Source organism: Geotrypetes seraphini, chromosome 12, assembly GCF_902459505.1.
Source record: "Geotrypetes seraphini chromosome 12, aGeoSer1.1, whole genome shotgun sequence".
NCBI lineage: Eukaryota > Metazoa > Chordata > Amphibia > Gymnophiona > Dermophiidae > Geotrypetes > Geotrypetes seraphini.
This window is the reverse complement of record NC_047095.1, coordinates 61,092,210-61,114,383: the sequence shown is the minus strand read 5'-3', so window position 1 is coordinate 61,114,383 and position 22,174 is coordinate 61,092,210. Positions and strand designations below refer to the sequence as shown.

At 42.3% G+C, this 22,174-nt stretch overlaps 1 protein-coding gene across 1 annotated transcript in view; it reads right to left on the bottom strand.

Moving 5' to 3' along the window:
- The window catches only part of FAF1 (Fas associated factor 1), a 559,433-nt gene that overhangs the window by 103,760 nt on the left and 433,499 nt on the right, over window positions 1–22,174 (bottom strand). Inside the window, exons 14-15 of the mRNA XM_033916532.1 lie at window positions 15,154–15,290; window positions 6,010–6,098 (exon numbers count right to left, since the gene is read on the bottom strand). Of these exons, the coding sequence (XP_033772423.1) occupies window positions 6,010–6,098; window positions 15,154–15,290 (226 nt within the window). The remainder of the gene's footprint in view (window positions 1–6,009; window positions 6,099–15,153; window positions 15,291–22,174) is intronic.

The following is a 22,174-nucleotide window of genomic DNA, read 5'->3' as shown; positions in this document are numbered from 1 at the left end:
ACCTGGCCAAATCCCAAATACAGTGATACATTGGAATCTGAACTTAATCTGTTTCAGAACCCCGTTTGAGTTCCAAAATGTTCGAGTTCCGAGACAATTTCTCCCATTGAAAATAATAGAAACTAGATTAACCCATTCCTTGGTCCCACAAACTAAGATTTTACAATAAATTTAACAATAAACACACCGGCACGAGACTGCAAGATCAGATCCCCCTGGCAGAGAAAGCAAGATCGTGTCCCCCTGGCAGAAACAACAAGATCAGGGCCCCTTGGCATAGACTGCAAGATCGGGCCCCCCAACGGCATAAGCAGCAAGAACGGCAACCGCAAGTGGTGCTTAGCCCACAGCTTCCTTCCCAGGCAGAAACACGAAGCTGCGTCAGAGGGGAAGCTTTGGGCTGAGCAATGCTTGCAGTTCCCATACATTCAGATTCCAAAGCAGCATTCGGATTCCGGGGCAAAATTTAATTTTAAAAAAATTTGGATTCCAAGTTCTCGAGTTCTGGAGCGTTCGGATTCTAAGGTACCACTGTAGTAGCGACATTCCATGCTACTGATCCCCCATGTCTGTCTTAATAACAGACTATGGACTTTTCCTTTCTTAAAACCAGCTACTTTATTCGCTCTTACCACCACCTCGGGAAATGTGTTCCAGAGCTTAACTATTCTCTGAGTGAAAAAAAATGTCCTCCTATTGGTTTTAAAAGTATTTCCCTGTAACTACATCGAGTGTCCCCTAGTCTTTGTCATTTTTGATGGAGTGAAAAATTGATCCACTTGTACACATTCTACTCCACTCAGGATTTTGTAGACTTCAATCATATCTCCCCTCAGCCTTCTCTTTTCCAAGCTGAAGAGCCCTAACCATTTTAGTCTTTCCTCATACGAGAGGAGTTCCATCCCCTTTATCAACTTAGGTCGCTCTTCTTTGAACCTTTTCTAGTGCCGCTATATCTTTCTTGAGATAAGGAGACCAGAACTGAACATAATACTCAAGGTAAGGTCTTAACATGGAGCGATACAGAGGCATTATAATATTCTTAGTTTTGTTAACCATCCCTTTTAAAATAATTCCAAGCATCTTGTTTACTTTTTGGGCTGCTGCTGTACTTTGGGCAGAAGATTTCACTCATCCTAGCATCTGATAACTATGATTGGATTATTCTTCCCAATGTGCATCACTTTGCATCTGTCCACATTAAAATTAATCTGCCATTTGGAGTTTAGTTTTCCAATTTCCTAAGGTCTGCCCAGTGGCACAGTAAGGAGTGTTGGGGGGGGAGGGGGGACATTGGCCCCAGGTGCCATGTTGGTAGGGGTGCCGGCATCCCTCCTCCTCTCTGCCCTCTTCCCTTCCCCCCGTATCTTTAGTTAGTCACCATTAGAAGCATCATCAACTCCTTGCATCTGCGTCATCTCTTTCGCTGATGCCACTTCTAGGTGCCGCACAAAGGAGGTGACATCAGAGGGAGAGCCGACGAGGTTGCGAGGAGCATGTTGAAATTCTCGTTGGTCACAGCGGTGAACAACTAGAGGAATGGGGGAAAGGGATTGTGGAAGGAGTTGGGGGTGGAGACGAGGTCATCCTTCTGTCTCAACGGCAGTCTCAGAGCTGAACTGAATCAGGAGCCTTTGCCAATTGGACTTCATGTACTGGTTCCCAAGGAAGATACGTGGCACAATATCACGTTAGTCAAAGTAGTATGCATTATTCTCATGCACGCTTTCTGAGCTTATCCATGTTCCCTTCAAGTTTCACTTAAACTAATTTTTTAGGAAAATACTTTTATTAATTTAAACCCTTTATAGCACAGACCCATCAAGCATTTAATGCAATCAAGAATTCAATTATATTGCTTTGCTGGTTTCCTGTAACCCTCGTCTTAAACTCTACCAAGAATTAAAAGGTATTAAAGTCTATTTCTCTGCCAATGAACAATGAGGAGAAAACAAATTAAGAAAAAAAATGAAGGGGGAAAAAATGCATGTAATTAATGTGAACTCACATTACCATATAACATAATCAGTACTAATAAAATATAAGACTTAAGAATGTTTTCAGTTTGTCAATCAAGGGGATGATAATCTTCAGTGGTAACACACCTATTATTGCAAATTCCTATGTAAGTACTTCATTACTTCAAAATGTCACTGTCAGTTTATAAAGAGTAACAAATAAACATCTTTCTTGGGTCTTTAATAATTAGCAGAGTAAAATTGCCTTTAAAAACTTTAAACTATCCTGTACCAATTATATTTGGCCAGAGAAAATATATGTCAGCTGCTGCTAGCGATCAGCAGTTTTAAATATGTACAAAATGGCTATATCTTCTGGTCACTCCTTTTATTAATTTAGCACAAGAGGTCAAAGAAGAGGACTTTCCAGACTGCTCTGGGGACTCCACAGCCAGCTGGATGTTCAGGTTGGCCAAAATGAATATACATGAGACGAAATGCATATACTGAGTCTCTCTTCAGTGCTTGAAAACTGATGTCATGCATATTGATTGTGGATATAATGGAAATTCAATTGCTTGTGTCTGAAATAAATTTGGGATGCTCGGTTCAAGTAGAAAAGCTGTTGCTTTTTTCCCCTGCTGTTAGCTCTTCATTCTGTACAGTATATTACTAAGGACATACATCGGAATTCATTTCTTATGAGGGATGAATAGTCTGTAGTACTTGAAGATTGGAGGGTGGCCAGTGTTAATGCCGATTTTTCAAAAGGGTTCCAGGGGAGATCTGGGGAATTACAGACCAGTAAGCCTGACTTCAGTGCCGGGCAAAATGGTGGAAACAATTTAAAAAAATTGTGGAACATGGTGGAAACAATTTTAAAAAAATTGTGGAACATGGTGGAAACAATTTTAAAAAAATTGTGGAACATGGTAGAAACAATTTTTAAAAATTGTGGAACATGGTGGAAACAATTTTTAAAAATTGTGGAACATGGTGGAAACAATTTTTAAAAATTGTGGAACATGGTGGAAACAATTTTTAAAAATTGTGGAACATGGTGGAAACAATTTTTAAAAATTGTGGAACATGGTGGAAACAATGTAAAAAAATTGTGGAACATGGTGGAAACAATTAAAAAAATTTGTGGAACATGGTGGAAACAATTTAAAAAAAATTGTGGAACTTGGTGGAAACAATTTAAAAAAAATTGTGGAACATGGTGGAAACAATTAAAAAAATTTGTGGAACATGGTGGAAACAATTTAAAAAAAATTGTGGAACTTGGTGGAAACAATTTAAAAAAAATTGTGGAACTTGGTGGAAACAATTTTAAAAAAATTGTGGAACATGGTAGAAACAATTTAAAAAAAATTGTGGGACATGTAGACCAGTGTATCTCAAAATGTGTGCCAAGGCACACTAACGTGCCTCCTGAGATTTCAGGTGTGCCGCAACACACTGGGGAGGAGAGGCGCTGGCACCAGCTGACTGCCTACAGAACATACCTCTCGCAGTAAGAGGCACGTCCTGTAGGCAAGCAGTGGGCGCCAGCAGGTATCCTTCTCTCTGGCCCTCTTCCCTTCTGGCACCCCCCCTACTGGCATCTCAGGGCCCGCCTGGAGGGCCTTCACACACCCACATAATGATGTCACGCATGCATGTGATGTCATCACAGCGATATCCGCGCACTTCCAGGTGCCTCAAGCCATGACCACTACTTTTAGTGTGCTGCGGCTTGAGAAAGTTTGCAGGACATTGATGTAGACAAACATGATTTAATGAGACAGAGTCAGCATGGGCTCAGGCAAGGGAAATCTTGCCTCACCAATTTGCTTGACTTCTTCGAAGGTGTGAATAAACATGTGGATAAAGGCGAGCTGGTTGATGTAGTGTATCTACATTTCCAGAAAGCTTTTGACAAAGTTTCTCATAAGAGGCTCCTGAATATGTTAAAGAGCCATGGGATAGGAGGCAATGTTCAATTGTGGATTAAGAATTGGTTATTGGACAGAAAACAGAGGGTAGGGTTAAATGGCCATTTTTCTTAGTAGAGGAGGGTAAATAGAGGTGTGCTGCAGGAATCTATACTAGGACCGATGCTATTAAACTTATTTATAAATTATCTAGAAACTGGAACTACAAGTGAGGTGATTAAATTTGCAGATGACATCAAGATAGCCTCACATAAACATAAAGGATACTTGGTTGTGAAAGAGATGGAAGAAGAATGGTAGACATCAGTCTATAAGGATAACTTGGTTTGTACATTAAGATATTAGGAGGCTACAACTTGGAAATAAGAATGAGAATAATACGGATGGTATATGGGTTGGTCAGGCAGGCTAAGCTGGTATTGGTGACAATTTAGATAATTTAGACAATTTAGATAGCTTTTAGATATAAGAAGACATGGGATGCTAAGTTTGACTTAAACAGCAGATCTTGCATTCTCATTTATGTAAGGTGATAAGTAGCTTCTACAGACTAGCCAGATAAGGAGCAATATCTTAGAAGCCATTACATAGAAACATAATGGCAGATAAAGGCCAAATGGCCCATCCAATCTGTCCATCCGCAGCATCCACTATCTCCTCTCTCTAAAAGATCCCACGTGTCTGTCCCATGCTTTATTGAAGTCAGACACTATCTTTGTCTCCACCATCTACTAGGAGACTATTCCAGGTATCTACCACCCTTTCTGTAAAAAAGTATTTCCTTAGATTCTATCTATCACCTGAATCTATCACCTCTTCATTTCATCCTATGCCCTCTTATTCTGGAGCTTCTTTTCAAATGAAAGAGACTTGATTCATGTGCATTTATGCCACATAGGTTTGTAAACGTCTCTATCATATCTCCCCTGTCCCGCCTTTCCTCCAAAGTATACAGATTGAGATCTTTATGAGGAAGACCACTGACCATTTTAGTAGTTTTCCTCTGGACCGACTCTATCCTGTTTATATCTTTTTGAAGGTGCAGTCTCCAGAATTGTACACAATATACACCAGAGTCTTATACAGGGGCATCAGTACCTCCTTTTTCCTACTGGCCTTTCCTCTCTCTCTCTGCACCCTAGAATCCTTCTAGCTTTCGCCGGCACCTTTTCAACCTGTTTGGCCATCTTAAGATCATCATATACTATCACACCCAAGTCCCGCTCCTCTTTCATGCACAAAAGTTCTTCACCCCCTAAACTGTACCATTCCCTCAGGTTTTTGCAGCCCAAATTTGAAGAGCCCTCTCACATTTCATAGCATTAAATTTTAGCTGCCAAATTTCAGACCATTCTCAAGCTTCACTAAGTTCTTTCTCATGTTATACACACCATCAGGGGTGTCTACTCTATTGCAGATTACCCTCTATGGCTGGCAGCTAGGCTTTAATGTTGGTGGCATGACTGTGTGGCAACTGATCCTTTTTCTGTTATTATCTACTGTGTTGGCTCAATTTCTACATCCATTTAACTAAGGCCGGTATTGAACAGACCTGTACTGTCTGTGTTCCATGTATGGTGATTCGGTGTAGGATGGACATCAATGTGAATTCCACTAATATGGAACAGAGGATGTTACTGGCCAGACTTTACAGTAGATGTTCTGCAAACAACGGGATGGTTGGATAGGCTGGAGTGAGCTTGGATGGCAACTTCAGCATTTGGAACCTAGGACAATACCAGACTTTACAGTCTACGGCCCAGAAATATCAAAGAAGAGACAATTTAATCATGTATTTTTTGATGAGTATAACTTATGGGAAGACTGGATGGACCGTCTTTATCTGCTGTCATTTACTATGTTACTGCATCACAACTACATACACAGCCATTCCTGTGCTACCAATTTTGACAATATCTTTACAACTTATGTGATGTCCAGTTAAAAAATATAGAGGGTGCAGACATGGAACCCTACTACAATTTTCACCCCTGATAGATTCACCACGGAATGACTAATTTAGAGATCTTGACAATAAATCTTGGAACTGTCACAGAAAAACTTATATTTTCATGAACCTTCTCAAGATATGTGAGATCACCGTCTACACTTACCTCATCTTTTATGTCTTCCTGCTGTTGGGCAGTGAAAATCTCCATTGCTGCCATCAGTCTCATCATTAGTTCATCCACTGTCGTGTTACCTAGCAACACAGCAAAGATTGCCCATCTTCATATTAGCAAAGTTATTAAAAAATTGAAAGTCAGTCTAGAATTAATCAGGAAGGAATTAATAACTAGTGTTAGAAAAATTTCACATTAGAATACTGATGCCTAATTAGAATATTTTTAATTTGTCTTCTCATTGAAAAGTTTTACGTTTCAAATAAAAACCCCCTAATGAGCTTAAATGAATGCTCATGATTTAACCATACCTATATGTGCTAATTAAGTCATTATTTTACCTGTTTGTATTAACATATTTAAAAGTAATAATTATTCCCTGTATCTAAGTGTCCTGAAAAGGATGTCGGTTAATGGTGACATTTTGCTTTTCAAGCTTAGCACAATGCGTTAGAGTTCAGATTTTGATCTTCAATTTTATCCTTCACATGTGTTAAATATTTTAATAAATATCTTTGCTGTTCATGATAATTTATCTCTGGAAAATGGTAAACTGGTCTACTAATGGAACAAATGGTCGGGCCAGCCCAGTGGCTTGGTGACAGTGCTGTTTACGTGGTAAGTTCTGATTGTTAGTCATGTCTTCTATTCTTCAGTTAGCTGGGGCCGAGGATGCTGCTGAGGCAGTGTTCAGCCTCCCTATTGTACCCCAGGGGAAGGAATTAGGGTCTTTGCTTATTGGTCAAAGTGGGAACAAACAAGGCATGGAAATGAGATGCAGTAAACAAGTTCTTTATTAAGTAGAAGCAGGACTCAACACTGACACTGTTTCGGCAAAAGCCTTCATCAGGAGTCCAAACACAATCAATAAAGTACAGTTAAACGCCCTTTAGATCAATATAGAGGTCATCTTTTCCTTATAATGACTGGGATAGCCATCCAGATGATCACCTGAAATTGAAAGAAATGTGATCATTTAAATTTTTCGTTCTGGTGGGCAAGTCTTTGCTCTAGTTATAGATTTGAAAGAATAAATGCTGAAAATTTAGGACATGGTAATATATTTAAATTAATATGGGGCTCACTGGCATCTTATGTTACCTCATTGTAATTGTTTGTTGACTGTGAATCAGTTTGTTCTTTATTATGGTACATATCCAGGGCGGGGGGGGGGGGGGAGAGAGGGATTCTTTATGTCATAAATTAATTTTTGAATACAGTGGTACCTCGGTTTACGAGTGCACCAGTTTGCGAGTGTTTTGCAAGACGAGCAAAACATTCGCAAAATTGGCGCCTCGGAAACTGAGCATGGCTAGATTTATGAGCGCCCCCCCCCCCCCGTGATCCGGCACCCTCCCCCCCACGATCCAGCACCCTCCCCCCGTGAACGGGCACCCCCCACCACGATTGGGCACCCCCCTGCCACTACTTACTGTCATCTGGGCACCGGCATGTCCTGTGCTTTGGTGCCGGTGCTTGAAGATCGGCCTCCTCTTCTTGCTGGGCCTTGAGCATCTGCGCATGCTCAAGGCCTGCGAGTTCACAGATCTTGGGGGGAGGGTGCCGGATTGCGGGGGGGGGGGAGGGTGCCGGATCGCAGGGGGTGCCTTCGGGGGGGAGCAATGCTGGTTTTCGTGGGGGGGGGGGGGGATAGAGCAGCGCTGCTGGCCTTGGGGGGTGGGAATGTATCAAAGCAAGTTTCCATTATTTCCTATGGGGAAACTCGCTTTGATAAACAAGCATTTTGGATTACGAGCATGCTCCTGGAATGGATTATGCTCGTAATCCAAGGTACCACTATTTATAATTGGGATGGGTGTGAAGATATCATTATTCAGAATAGATAGGATATTTATGATAATATATGTTTGTGTTATACAGAATGATAATTGGGTGGGTGGGGGGAAGGATGTTTGGGTGGGTGGGGGGGAAGGATGATTATGAACATGAGAAAGATGAATGTGCTTTTATTGTATTACTATGAGTTGCATTGGTTGTATTGTACTGTTGTAGTTTTGAAAATTAATAAAGAATTAAAAAAAAAATAAATTAAAATTTTATTGTTGGTAGATCATTTTGACTTGGTCATTTTAAAGTATCTCGCAAGCCAAAAAAGTGTGGGGACCCCTGGTCTAGATCAACAAGGACCCAAGATGGCATTGAGGATGGACGCGAGCATGGAGCTCCTCTCCTGATCGGAATTTGAACACACTCCGAAGCTTACCTGAGTGTTCCTTTTTCTTGCTGCTGCTTTTCTCGCGATATTCAGTTTATGGGGAAGTGAAAGGGAAGCACCCAGCCTGGTCCTCCAGCGGCCAGAACCCAATGTGGTTGGTTCAAACTCCCATCGTGGGAGTACCAACGTGCCAAGCCAGGGAGGCAACCTCGGCTTTGGGAGGGAACTCGGTTTAAATGGCAAACCTTAGTTCTGAACGGGTCTCACTGAGCCCGGATCGGAGCAGGCTCCTCTCCAACCCGGAAGGAGAAGCCCTGCAGATTCAGAGGTGGCACAGTCTTCCCAAGAGGAAAGTATAGTGCCTAGCCCTGGAGGAGCAGCGGGAGAGAAGCTGACAGTAGCGGTGGAACCTGCTGGAGCCCGGCCATCGGCACTTTGCATGGAAACTGGAAAGATTTCTTCCACCAGGGAAGAGAATATGCAATTTGGAGAGATGATGGTAAAGCCCGCTATTGTTAACATGGATGCGTTGTGGAGGGCTATTGAGGTCATGAACTCCAATCTTAAAAAGCAGTGACATTGTTACAAAATGATTGTGGCTCTATCAATTCCTTGGTAAACATTCAAGGTGAAGTGCTATGAGATTGGCCACTGTTGGAAATAAGATACAGGCAGTCCCCCAAGTTACAGACGCCTGACTTAAGTACGACTCATACTTAAGAACGCGGTTTTGGCTTCCTTTGATTTCACTAAGCAATATTTCCAGTGGCATAGACTCCTATACTTCTGTAGCAGTTTCAGGAATGATGCATGGCCACATTAAGATCAGTGTGTGGTTCTGCATGCTGTACCTTAGAGGAAACACTGGTAGGGACATTTGGCCCTTTTGTCATCTGGAAGCTGAGGGAAGCAGCAAGAATCTTAAAATCTGAGTTACATACAAATCTGACTTAAGAACAGTTTTAAAAACATAACTTGTTCTTAACCCAGGGACTGAATGTATAGGAATAATCAAGCCATTGTGACATCACTGCTGAGGTTGGCTCTTAGGTATTGATGGAATGAGGCATTATGACATCACAATATGAGCTCTGGAATGTTGCTACTCCTTGGCATCTTGCCAGGCACTTGTGACTTGGGTTAGTCACCGTTGGAAACAGGATACTGGGCTTGAGGGAACACTGGTAGGGACCGTTGGCCCTTTTGTCAGCTGGGAGCAGAGGGAAGCAGCAAGAATCTTAAAATCTACTAGTCCTGAGTTACATACAAATCCGACTTAAGAACAGCTTTAAAAACGTAGCTCGTTCTTTGTCCGGGGACCGCTTGTATTGGGCTTGATGGACCTTTGCTCTGACCCAGTATGGCAACTCTTTTGACCAAAATCAGTCTATCTACTAGTTGCATTTTAAGTACTATATGCACTTATGTAGTTTCAAATTATGTAGTCCATTAGTAAACATTCGGCAGGATCAACTTGCAATCAGTGACACTGTTGTGTACTGTCAAGTTAAAGAATCTGGGCTTAATTCCCGCCTCAGGACTTCTGTTCTCTGGGTCAGGCAGGGTTTGCGATGCAGTGAAGGAAGTGTTCGTCGTCCCTGGAGGGGACCAGCTATAGAGTCCGTAACAGTGGGGTTCAAGAGCGAGTGGGGGCTATCACTGCAATAGCGAGCTGATGACTTAGAAAGCAATATAAAATTGGGAAACAAATCCCCTGACGCATGAATAAAGGCTCATGGTGCCAGATTGCAGCCTCCAAGCCCCAAAGAGCAGAAGGAAAGTGTCAGGTCCAGAAAAGAAAGCAAGAAAATGAGCCTTTTTCACGCTTGCACAGATCTGATATTTAACAAGAAAAAGTCCTATGAGTATTATACCGAAAAAAACAAATAAACAAACCCAAAGAGGAAAATAAACAGGAATATATAAAACAGAAAGAAATTATGGACTTGTGTTTCCCACCTTGCTATGCCCCTTGCCCAGAACAATCTTCCTGGGCTAAGGTTATCACGCTTCTTTCTCTAGACATTCAAATCTAATTTAAAAACTCACCATTTTAAGGATGCTTTTAAGTTCCGATCACCAATTAGATAATAAGCCGCATTGAACAGGGACTTCTCTTATGTGTAGTGCATATACCTCATGGTGCTTTAGAAATAACCATAAGTAAATAACTGCATTATATGAAAAAGATGACCATAGAATCATCATGGGAGAGGTTTTTTTTAAGCCTAAATGTTTACTTTCAAAGTTCATTTATTGTATGTTTTGTTTATATCGCTAAGCTTCTGCCTTGATGAAAAACACCACCAACCAGGTCTAGGCCTTGGAAAGGAAAGCAGAAAAAGCTAATTATAACCCTCAGGAGAAAAGATGAACAAGTAGCAGAACTACATTTCCCTACATTCCTAGGGGCAAGAAGGGCTCCCCTAGGGAATTATGAGAAAAGAGAGGCCTTGTGGGAGAAAGTCCTGAGAGAAAAGCGGATGGGACTTCCTCTCAACAGCCTGATATAGCGATACAGGGGTAGGGTTGTCAGATTTCCTCTTAAAAAAGAAAAAAAAGGACCCCTAGTCCCACCTCCTTCAGCACCAGCTTCGCCCCAGCTGAACTTCCTGTCTTCCTGAGCACGGGGACTTCCAAAACCTGGACAAGCTACCAGGTTTTGGAAATCCCTCTGGGCATCCAGACAATTCTCTAAAAAGAGGACATGTCCGGGTTTCCTCAGACATCTGGTAATGCTAAGAAAGAGGAAATTATTGAGATGAAGATTATCTGAGGCCACAGTTCCTAGAAAACTGGAGTTACAAGGAAGAGAGGAGGAGCTCATCATAATTTGTAAATTACCCTAAACTATATTCTATATACTGGCACTAATTAGAATTTACGCGTACAGATTTATCCGTATATTCTAGAAAGTGGTGCGTGTAAATTCTACTGTGCAGAATTCAAAATGGGACATGGGCAGGTCGTGGCATTCCTAAAAGTTATGCCCAATCTGCGCACAGTTTAGTTGCAGGATTTGTGCCTGGTTTTCACTGGGCCTAAACGCTAGTTGGGCAGATTCGCACCATGCCTAGTCAATAAACTGTGGTTTACAGAATAGCAGTAAGCACAGATTTGTTTTTAAGCGACATATATAGAATTAGGTCCTAAATGAGAAACTGTGCATTTAGGAGCTTATGAGTGGCATGAAGTGACATGGGTAGGGGTAGGCTAGATGCACTTCTCTTTATGAGAAGCTTGGAGCGATATGGGGACCAAAACTATGCCAGGGTACACCTGGTGGGGCCTCCGCGTGTGCGGATCGACGGACTTGATGGACCTAGGGTCTGTTCCGGAGATGGCGCTTCTTATGTTCTTATATGTTCTTTACCTGCAGAACGGATGAACTATGGTGAATGTTGGAGCTTAGAAGTAGAGCAATAGGTGTGGAACAAGCTAAGGAGGACGAAAGCTTCTGGAATAAAATACTCAGTGGAATATGAGAGTGTTGAAAAGAGTTTGTTTCTTCCTCCAGGCCTATGGGTGGATGGTAGCAGATAGCTTCTGTTGATACTGATGAGGGAGGTGGCCAACATTTACAGACTTGTAAAGTTACAACTAAGGGCTAGATTCACAAAGGGATCCGATCCGTGTCCGGGGGGCTGATTCATGAATCGCCCTAGTGCAAATGAGGGTGATCGGAATCACGCCCCCATCCGACTGTTGGGATCGCTCTCTAGCAATCTGTAGATGGTCTGCGCATGCTTAAGAGCAGCGGCCATTTTTTTTTTTTTAAACTGGTTTTAAAACTTTTTTGCCAGCCCGTGGTTTTAACCCGCTTTAAACCCGCGGGTTAAAACCACGGGCTTGCACTGCGGGAAAGGCAGGAATGATTCGGCGTGAGTTGGGGCGGCAGGCAGGAAGATTCGGAGCGAGTTGGGGGGGGCAGGCGGGAAGATTCGGGGCGAGTTGGGGCGGCAGGAGATTCGGGGCGAGCAGGAGATCGGGGCTTATAGCAGAGAAGCAGGGCAAAGAGCAGGGCGGCAGAAGGCAGGGCAGTCGGAAAGGGCTTGAGCGACTGGTCCTCAACAGTCGCTTGTTTGTGATCGGAAAGCCCAGTCGGTGTTGCAGGGTTTTGATTAGTGAATTGCATTCCTGCCTACTTTGCATGCCGTTCCCCTCATTTGCATGCGCGGATCGGAGGATGGTTGGCAGAGAGGTAAGTGAATCGGGCCGGAGTAAAATTGGGTCGCAAACCAATCGGTACACGATCAGTTTGCTTAGTGAATCTAGCCCTAATAATTGAAGATTAAATATGAGCAACTAACAGCAACCAGATACATTAGAGCAAGAGGTTTAAGCTAGTGTTGGGGCATTCTACACAGGAGGATGAATTACGGCATATGCAGAGTTGAACAGTGTTGGGGAAAGGGTATTCATAAGATTCAAAGAGCAAAATCCTCACAGCCCACAAACTTTCCCCATGTCTATTCCTTTGCCTGCCTCTCTCTAGAATCTGATCATCACAACAGTCCTCAGCTAAGGAGTACTCATTGAGGAAAAATGTTTTTGTTTTGTTTAATTTTATTTAGGGCTGCAGATTTAGCGCATTAATAAAGCGATGAATGTGCTAAATCTTTAAGACCGATTACTAAAATTAATCGTGACTAATGTTGATTACCTTCTCTGCAGGGGTGCTCTAGCACCTTCTCCATGCTGCAATCTTCAGGCCGCCAGCAGTGTCAGTCAGCTTAACACGCTGCCTTCAGTGGTCCCGAAAGCTTTCCCTCTGCAGGGCAGGAAGCTGAAGTAGAGGGAAAGCTTCTGGGGCCCCCAAAGGCAGTGTCGGATACTGCTGACTGCCTGAAGATTGCAAGCGGCAGCCTGGAGAAGAGAAGAGAGAGAGTGCCCATCCAATTGGGTTGAGGGAGGGAGGGGTCAAGGAGAAAGCCTCCAAATTGGGAGCAAGTAAGGAAGGAAGGAAGAATGAAGATTAGGAAAGGAAAAGAGAGGACAGAGAGATGCCAGCCAATGGGGGAGGGAGGGAATCAGAGGAAAGGAGAGAGATGCCAAACCAGGGAGGGGGAGAGAGATGGATGGAAGGGAAGAGAAGGAGACAGAGATGCTAGACCATGGGGTGGGATGGAGTAGGGTTTGGTGGGAAAGAAGGAAGGAAAGCAGAGGAGAGAGATGCCAGACCATGGATGGGGGGGGGAAGAAGGGAGGGAATGATGGAAGGGAATGAATTAGAAATGCCAGACTATGGGATAGGGCAGTGGTGTACCAAGGACAGATGCAGCATGGAAGGGAAGGGCATAGAAAGAAGGCAGACACTGGATGGAAGGAAAAGGCAGAGAAAGAGGGCGGACACTGGATGGAGAGAGCTGCTACACTGAGTGGGGCAATGAGGGAGAAAATTTAGGACTTGGTGCAAGGAAGGAGCAAGTTATTACTTTGAAGGGGGCAAGGAGAGGGAGAGAAGCGCTGCATCAAGGGGAGGATGAGCAAGAAGGGAGAGAGGTGCTGCATGGGAGGAATGGAGGAAGAAATAAGCGTGGGACTCTGAATGGGCCATGGAGGACAAGAAGTGCTGCATTGAGAGGAGGAGGGATAGAGGTGCTGAACTTCAGGAGGATGTAGGGAGGGAAAAGAGAAATCCATTGAGGGGACTGAGGACGAGAAGGGGGAAACTGAATGAGGGGTGAGTGAGGAAAAGAAAAAAGGGACTCACTGGCCTGAAGGTAGAGAAAGGAGAAACAAGGATAGAGCTGAGTGGGTGAGTACAAAGAAAGAAAATGGGGGACTAGGCAGTAGATGAGAGATAAGAGAGGAAACTACAGATAAACAAATGGTTTATGCTTGAATTCTGGGCTTTTTTTTATGTATTTGTGTTTGTTGTATTTTCTTTAAAAATATCTTACATATTAATCGCGATTAATCACTAACACACAACATGGTTAATCTTCCTGCTGCCTTAATTTTATTTCGTTACTTTGAATATGTGAAGTATTACTTACCTGCATAAAATTATTCAGATAAAATCAAATCTTATCTTATGCACATAAGCAATACATGGGTGCAGAGAGGTTGAGACATGCAGAAAACCAATATTAATTTGAAGCAAGTGTACATCCCTAGTCTGCGGTAGGTTCTCACATATTATGATTCCCCACAAAGCCAGTATACATCTGCTGTGAAAATCATTTATGATTTCTGCTTTGAAATGGCTGGATTCCTGCCCCCTATTCCCTTCAGGAACTACTAATAGTGTCTTCACACAGTTCTCATGTTTAAATGCTGCTCAGACCACTGCTCTTATCCAGCCAAGAGACACCGGAACTTTTCAATACTAATGAGAGAGAAAAAGGGCGGAAGAGAACAATTTACACACAAGTCCTCATTTTATAAGCCGTAACCACATTTTAGATGTGCATTGTAGAAAGCTCTAATCCAGGGGTTCTCAACTTAGTCCTCGGGTCCCACCTAGCCAGTCAGGTTTTCAGAATACCCACATTGAATATGCATGGGATAGATTTGGAAGTCCTACCGCCATGTATGCAAATGTATCTCATGTATTTTCATTATGGGTATCCTGAAAGCCCGATCATCTAGGTTAGGGATCTCAAAGTCCCTCCTTGAGGGACGCAATCCAGTCGGGTTTTCAGGCTTTCCCCAATGAATATGCATGAGATCTATGTGCCTGCACTGCTTTCAATGCATATTCATTGGGGAAATCCTGAAAACCCGACTGGATTGTGGCCCTCAAGGAGGGACTTTGAGACCCCTGATCTAGGTGCGCCTTGATGCCTGGGTTGAGAACCTCTACACTAACACAAGTGCATGCAAGTGGCAAGGGGGCATGGGCTGGGCAGGACAAGAGCATAGCAAGTTTATAGACATTTATTTTCCATTGTGTTTGACTGCACAAAATTGTTATTTGCGGAAAAGACACACCACCACGCCACAATGAAGCATACCTTGTATTACGTTCAGAACCTCATTGGATGACCGCTTTCCCATCACAATAAGAAAAAGAGGAAACTGGTCTGTCTTCTGCGTCCTAATGGTTTGGGCAACGACGCTGCCAAAGTGTCTAGTGCACATCGTTAGAAACCTACAAATACAAAGGAATATGCATTTAAAATGTGTTCCGTTTCTTTCTTTCTTTTTTGCTGCCTGAGAATACTTTTGATTTGTATTTTTTTACATTTTTTTTATACAGTGCCTGCAAGTCTGAGACATTTATTTATCAATGAAATGACAATAAAAACATTCAGCAAATGCATTCTTAAGCTTCAACACCTAAATGGAAATTTCTATTTCCAAATCCTTGATACAGCGAAGCCCAGAATTTGAATTATTAAAGAACGTACATGAAGATATGACTAAAACAAAAATCATAACATTGAAGGGTGATCACTAGGCTGCTATCAGATTATTTAACAAAAGCGCAAAAATTAAAAAGCATTGGTGAAAATGGATAAACAACTGGAGTTTCACTGTGGGTGATGTCGTCCATGGAATCCGGTACAGACACTGCCAAGCGCACTGTCACTTTAAATCTTGAGGCAGTGCTCAGACCATATGTGTGTAGGCACTTTCCTGCCCAACGTCAGCAAGCGGAACCAATAGTTCTTTCCGCAGATCCAAGAATCTGTACCTTCTTCGGTCTCTCCTCAGCGTGTCAAACTTTGAAGTTTTTTTTGTGTTTTCACGTTATTTTTTTTCTTATTTTTCTTCATTTCTATTGTTTTTTAGTACTCTGAGTTTGGTTAATTTCGGTCAATTTTTGGCCTTCAGGCCACTTCAAGGCCCTTTTTCACCCCAGGAAGTGTCAACATTTTGAAGCATATTTTTCACAAAAGCTTTCCGGGCCATTGAGCCTTTTGACTTCACATTGACCGTTTTTTCCTCCATGGCTTCAAGAAATGTACTCGATGTAACTGGGTAAGCAAAAACCAAGCAGAGAAGACCGTGCTGTCAAACTGAGATTACTTTAATGGGGTACACATTACATTACATTAGTGACTTTTATTCCGCCAATACATTGCGGTTCAAGGTGGATTACATAAGAGGTTATCTCGACATTTTCACAAGAGAGTTACACAGTTGAGCGGGTTACTTTGGGGGAATTGAAATGCTTCCTGTGGAGTTAGTTTGTCTTAATGGATTTCTTGAATAGTAGGGTTTTTATTTCTTTTCTGAAAGTTTTGTAGTCCGGTGTCGTGATCAGTAGATTGGATAGTTGGTGGTCAGGTTTCGCTGCCTGCGTGGCCAGTAGGCCGTCATACATATTTTTGTAAGGTGGAACCAGAAACAAGACCCGACATGGACTATGTTTTCACTTTCAGAGTTAAACCACATTTTTGGTTCATATTCATGAACATGGCCATGAAGAGTGATGCTTTAACTTTATGTATTACGACAGCAAAACTATAACTTGGTGGAAAGATGTAGGTGCTACAGAGAGGTACGCCCAAGCTATTAAACAATACCATCACCAAAACTGAGTAATGCCCACTTATGAGTGTAAAGCTGGCACTCCTAAGGGCGCCATGCAATACATACAACTGACGTTCTATAAGTTGTGTGTATCACTTGGTGCCACATCTGCTTCAATTACACACCAAAAGCCCGAGTCTAGAAACAGTGCATAGGTTGTAGGCGCTGTGTCACTGCCTAACTTAATTGCTTTAATTAGTTTTAATTGGCACGGTAATTGCATTGTTAAAAATTGATTAAAAACGCATTCAAAACGGTAGGCATAGTAATCAGGTCTAAGGAGGGAGGCGTTGACTGGTGCCTAAGGTCAAAATAGGCATGGTTTGGGGCAGAGGTGACCTTAGCACGGTCAGATGAGATTCCCAAAAGAACTTAGGTGTCTGACATGTAGCAAATTAAAACCCTGGCCTACATTGCAGATGCCTAAGTTCTGTGGTAAGTGCCGTTAGCTGCGATTCTTTAAACAGCGCCTAAGCATGATTGACACATAGCTAGCGCTGGTTTTATAGACCGCTGCCAATTTAGGCATCATTTAAAGAATCTGACCCCAAAGTGACTGGCACGTACATTATAGAAGAGCGCCAAACACTTAAGCGGGTAACTGTCAATTATTGGCACCTCCGACTATGGAAGTTCAATTATTCTATAACGTTAGGTGGTACAAGTTACAGAATTACCCTTTATACATATATCAATGAATTTGGTTTTGAGCATGCACATCCCATTTTGATCAAAGTCCATTTCACTACTACAATATGTCTTATAGCTTATGGGGCTCATAATCGAAACAGAAATACGTCTAAAAACCCACCCAGATTGGCACTGGGACGACCTAAAAGACAGGTCGTCCAAGTGCCGATAACTGAAACAGGTTTTTAGACGTATCCAAGACTTTTTAGGGAAAATGCTTGAGTACCTGATTGTAAAACCATTTAGATAACCTTGATTGGCAGTACATAAACACCTAATAATCTTGAAACTCTGATTCCCACTGTGTGTCCAGAACTGAAATGGGTGGTTTTGAAGGAGTGGTGAGGGCGGGATGTGGGCCGACCTAGATTTAGTCATACTGCAAGGATAATCGAAAGTTTTACAAGGCTGCCTGGATGGAACTTGTACATTATGACTTAGATGATCTAAAAACAGGTCTATGTGCCCAGAAGGTATTCAAAGTGACCATATAACCACTGCAGATACAAAGTACAGACCCCCACACACTCCTCCAGTGATCACTGACCCCCTCACACCACCATAAAAATCGGAATCAAAATGTACATACCTGCCTCCAGAACATCAAAGCCTACTAGAGCTGCACAGAGGTGACTTAAGTAGTCTAGGGAATGGGCTAGTGAACCATAGAGAGGAAGACCCAGGTCCATAAGCCACTCTAACAACTACATTTATGGTGAAAAATGTGAGTCCACCAAAAACCCCCAAAACTCTACTCTACAGCCATATAGGTGGCACCTGTAGCCATAAGGGTTATTGGGATTGTAGACAGGTTGATATAGTAGGTTTGGGGGGCTCACTATGACCTGCAAGGGAGTTGTGGTAAGATGTTTATGTGGCACCCTTTTTGTGAAGTTCACAGCAGTGTCCTGTGAAGTGCCCCACTACTCTGTTGCCATTTCCAGGTGGCCAGTCCATCACTTTGCTGGCCCCTTCCATACCCAAAAGGTCTTGTTCTAGACATTTGGGACTTGGGTGATTTTTTGGACGAGAATGTAGTACAGTACTCCCCCGTGAATTTGCGGTCCGCGATTTGCAGTCCCGGTCATTCGCAGTATTTTCCGACTGCGAATGACCAGGCAGGAGAGGGCAGCCGGAGCGCCGGTGAGTGAAGGAAATCACTCGCAATATGCTCCGACTGCCTCTCCTTGTATTAAAGTCAGGTCTCACCAATCAGGAGCTGCGTGTCAAAGCAGCTCCTGATTGGTGAGGCCCGACTTTAGTACAGGAAGAGGTGGTCGGAGCATTCCGTGAGTGATTTCCTTCACTCGCCGGCGCTCCAGCTGCCCTCTCCTGTCTCCCCTGCTAAAAACCATATTCGCAGTTTTTCAACATTCGCGGGGGTTCCTAGGACGGAACCCCCGCAAATATCGGGGGAGTACTGTATAAAGATAGACGATCAAATGGTTGGACTTAAAAGTAGATAATTTAAAAAAAAAAAAAAAAAAATTTTTGGGATGAATTTTTCGAGAATGGACTTTGGATGCTGTCGAGTTTGGGTGACTAGCTCAAACGGACTTAGACGTTTGTTTTGATTATGCTCCTTCACGGCTTGTGAGGATGTGTGCCTCTTTGGTTCTTCTGAACTTCTGGCTTTATGAAAAAGACCACAAAAAGGAAGAAAACAAAAAATGTTTCAAAAAGAACAGAATCTAGTAAATAGAGAACAAAAAATTATTTCAAGTAAAAATGAAAATGCCAGACCTTATGTTTCCCAAGGCATCATTTTATTTAAATGCTCATTGCCTACTGAAGGGCCAATTATTCATGGCATTTTATAAAGTGACTATTTTGTTGTGCGGGTGCCATTTGCGAAGCGTATACGAGCATTTTTGCAAAAATTTATGTGCAATAGTTTATGAAAGCACAGCCCTCGACGAAAACTGAAACGGTTGGGGTCAGGCGAGTATGATTAGTGCTTTCTTATGTTGAGCACTTTATCAACTTTATGCACTTTTATATTTGGAACAGCAATGAGAACACAAAGTCCGATTTCAGCTAATAATAATAAACTTTTATTAATTTTAACAGGGGTCGCCATACAGCAAATTACTCAGAACTGGAAGGATTACACTAAATTGAATTACACTTTTTGGTGGAATTCAATTTGTCATATATATAAAATGGAAAAAGTATTGGCATTACAACAAGGTTATATTAAAAAATTTAATAAAATATGGGGACCATTGACAAATTATTCTACTGATCAGATATAATAACAGATGTATAGAACATATAGAAGGGGTAGGGAGGGAAAACTATTGTAATATTAATATGATATAAAATTCTGATAAAGGGTTTATTTAATTCACATTGTAAGAACATTTAATAATAATTTCAAGTGTTTTTTCATAATTGAATGTATTACATGTATTTCACTTAATGTAAGAATTTAAAAAAAGAATAAAAAATATTTATTAAAAAAAAAAAAATAGATTTTTTTGCACAGCACAAGTCACTTTATAAAATGACCATGAATAATTGGTCCTTCAATAGGCAATGAGTATTTAAATAAAATGATGCCTTGGGAAACATAAGGTCTGGCATTTTCATTTTTACTTGAAATAATTTTTTGTTCTTTATCAAAAAGAAACAAACTGCAGGCAAAAACGTGACAAGAGCAATAGAATATCTGGACAGGTAAGAAACTTACAAACATGAGCAGTTTGCTATATACTTTGGGCTCCTTTTATGAAACCGCGTTAGCGGTTTAACACACGTAATAGCGTGTGCTAATTTGCCAGCCGCGCTAGCCACTACCGCCTCCTCTTGAGCAGGTGGTAGTTTTTCGGCTAGCGCGGGGGTTAGCACGCGCTAAAAAAGGTGCGTGCGATAAAGCCGCTAACGCGGCTTCGTAAAAGGAGCCCTTTCACTTTGGTTTATAAACCTTCCCAATATTAACTTGAAGGGCGGTATAACAAATTCCTGTAAATACTCTAGTGTAAATTCATATTACAAAACTAGAAATTATTACATAAGAAAGAATATTTAAAAAAAAACAACAACATTTTCATTGGTACAAAAAAGGCTATTTTTTTAAAGAGAAATTGGGATGCTCAGTCTAACACACGAAGTTAAAATGCGGGAGAAATTTCAAACCCTCCCTCCTCCCCCACCCAACAAAAAAAAAAGAAAACTCCCAAAACTGTATTTCTAAGCTTTTGACCAAAAAAGTGCTTCAATCTTAGCATACTAAAGTCTAGCATTAGTATTCTTCACACGATCTTGAATAAATGAAAAAACTGATAAAGCTTTTCTCTTCCATTAAAGGACTGTTTGAAATTAGCATTTCTTTCAAGAGAAAAGGGTAGCTTATGATATGTTTTCAGATCTGATGGTAAAAAGTAAATGTCATAATAATAATGAATTATGAAAGACCAAATGCAAATATAGAACGCTTTAATAAGATCCAATTTAATAAAGTCTGTAAAAATAATGGACTTTTAATAACACAGGTCACAAAAGGCAAAACAGTGGAAATTCTGAGCAGCAGTCAGTGATACAGGCTTATTAATTCTTAATTATGCTCATGAAAGGTAACTTAAATCATGTGCTTCCCTTTGTCTGATAATATTTTAGGCAACAAGTGCTAAGAAATGCATGTTCTCGCTGATGAGTGAAGGCCTGATGGCGTGCACTTCAGAAGACGCTATCTGAAACGACGAAGTGCACTAAAATGTCATATTGCTCAGATTGATTTCATATCTAAACTGAAGGCACAATCAAGAACCATAGTAACATAGTAGATGACGGCAGATAAAGACCCGAATGGCCCATCCAGTCTACCCAACCTGATTCAATTTAATTTTTTATTTTTTCTTCTTTGCTATTTCTGGGCAAGAATCCAAAGCTTTACCCGGTACTGTGCTTGGGTTCCAACTGCCGAAATCTCTGTTAAGACTTACTCCAGCCCATCTACACCCTCCCAGCCATTGAAGCCCTCCCCTGCCCATCCTCCACCAAACGGCCATACACAGACACAGACCGTGCAAGTCTGCCCAGTACCGGCCTTAGTTCAATATTTACTATTATTTTCTGATTCTAGAACCTCTGTGTTCATCCCACGCTTTTTTGAACTCCGTCACCATTTTCCTCTCCACCACCTCTCTCGGGATCGCATTCCAGGCATCCACCACCCTCTCCGTAAAGTAGAATTTCCTAACATTGCCCCTGAATCTACCACCCCTCAACCTCAAATTATGTCCTCTGGTTTTACCATTTTCCTTTCTCTGGAAAAGATTTTGTTCTACGTTAATACCCTTCAAGTATTTGAACGTCTGAATCATATCTCCCCTGTCTCTCCTTTCCTCTAGGGCGGGGGTCGGCAACTTGCGGCTCCAGAGCCGCATGCGCTCTTTTCCACCTTTGCTGCGGCTCTGGTAGTGTGTCACGCAGGCATGCAGCTTACAAGTCCGGCGTCGCGGCGGGAAATAGCCATGCTGAGCAGTGAGCTCAGCACATACACAGATGAAAGCCTTGCTTGCTGATTGGTCCGGCGGCCCCGCCCCGCCGTGCCGCCGGATCAATCAGCAAGCAAGGCTTCCATCTGTGTAGTGCTGAGCTCACTGCTCAGCATGGCTATTTCCCGCCGCGACGCTGGACTTGTAAGGTGCACGCCTGAAAAAGAAATCATCCTGGCCGGGGTCGGTGTCATGCTCCGGAGATCTACAGCCTTCCTATCTCCCTCTCCCTTCTACCTGCTTCCGGCCACATCCCCTGCTCCGCGGCTCTCTTCGGCAACTCAGCAGCAGCGATCGACACAAGCTT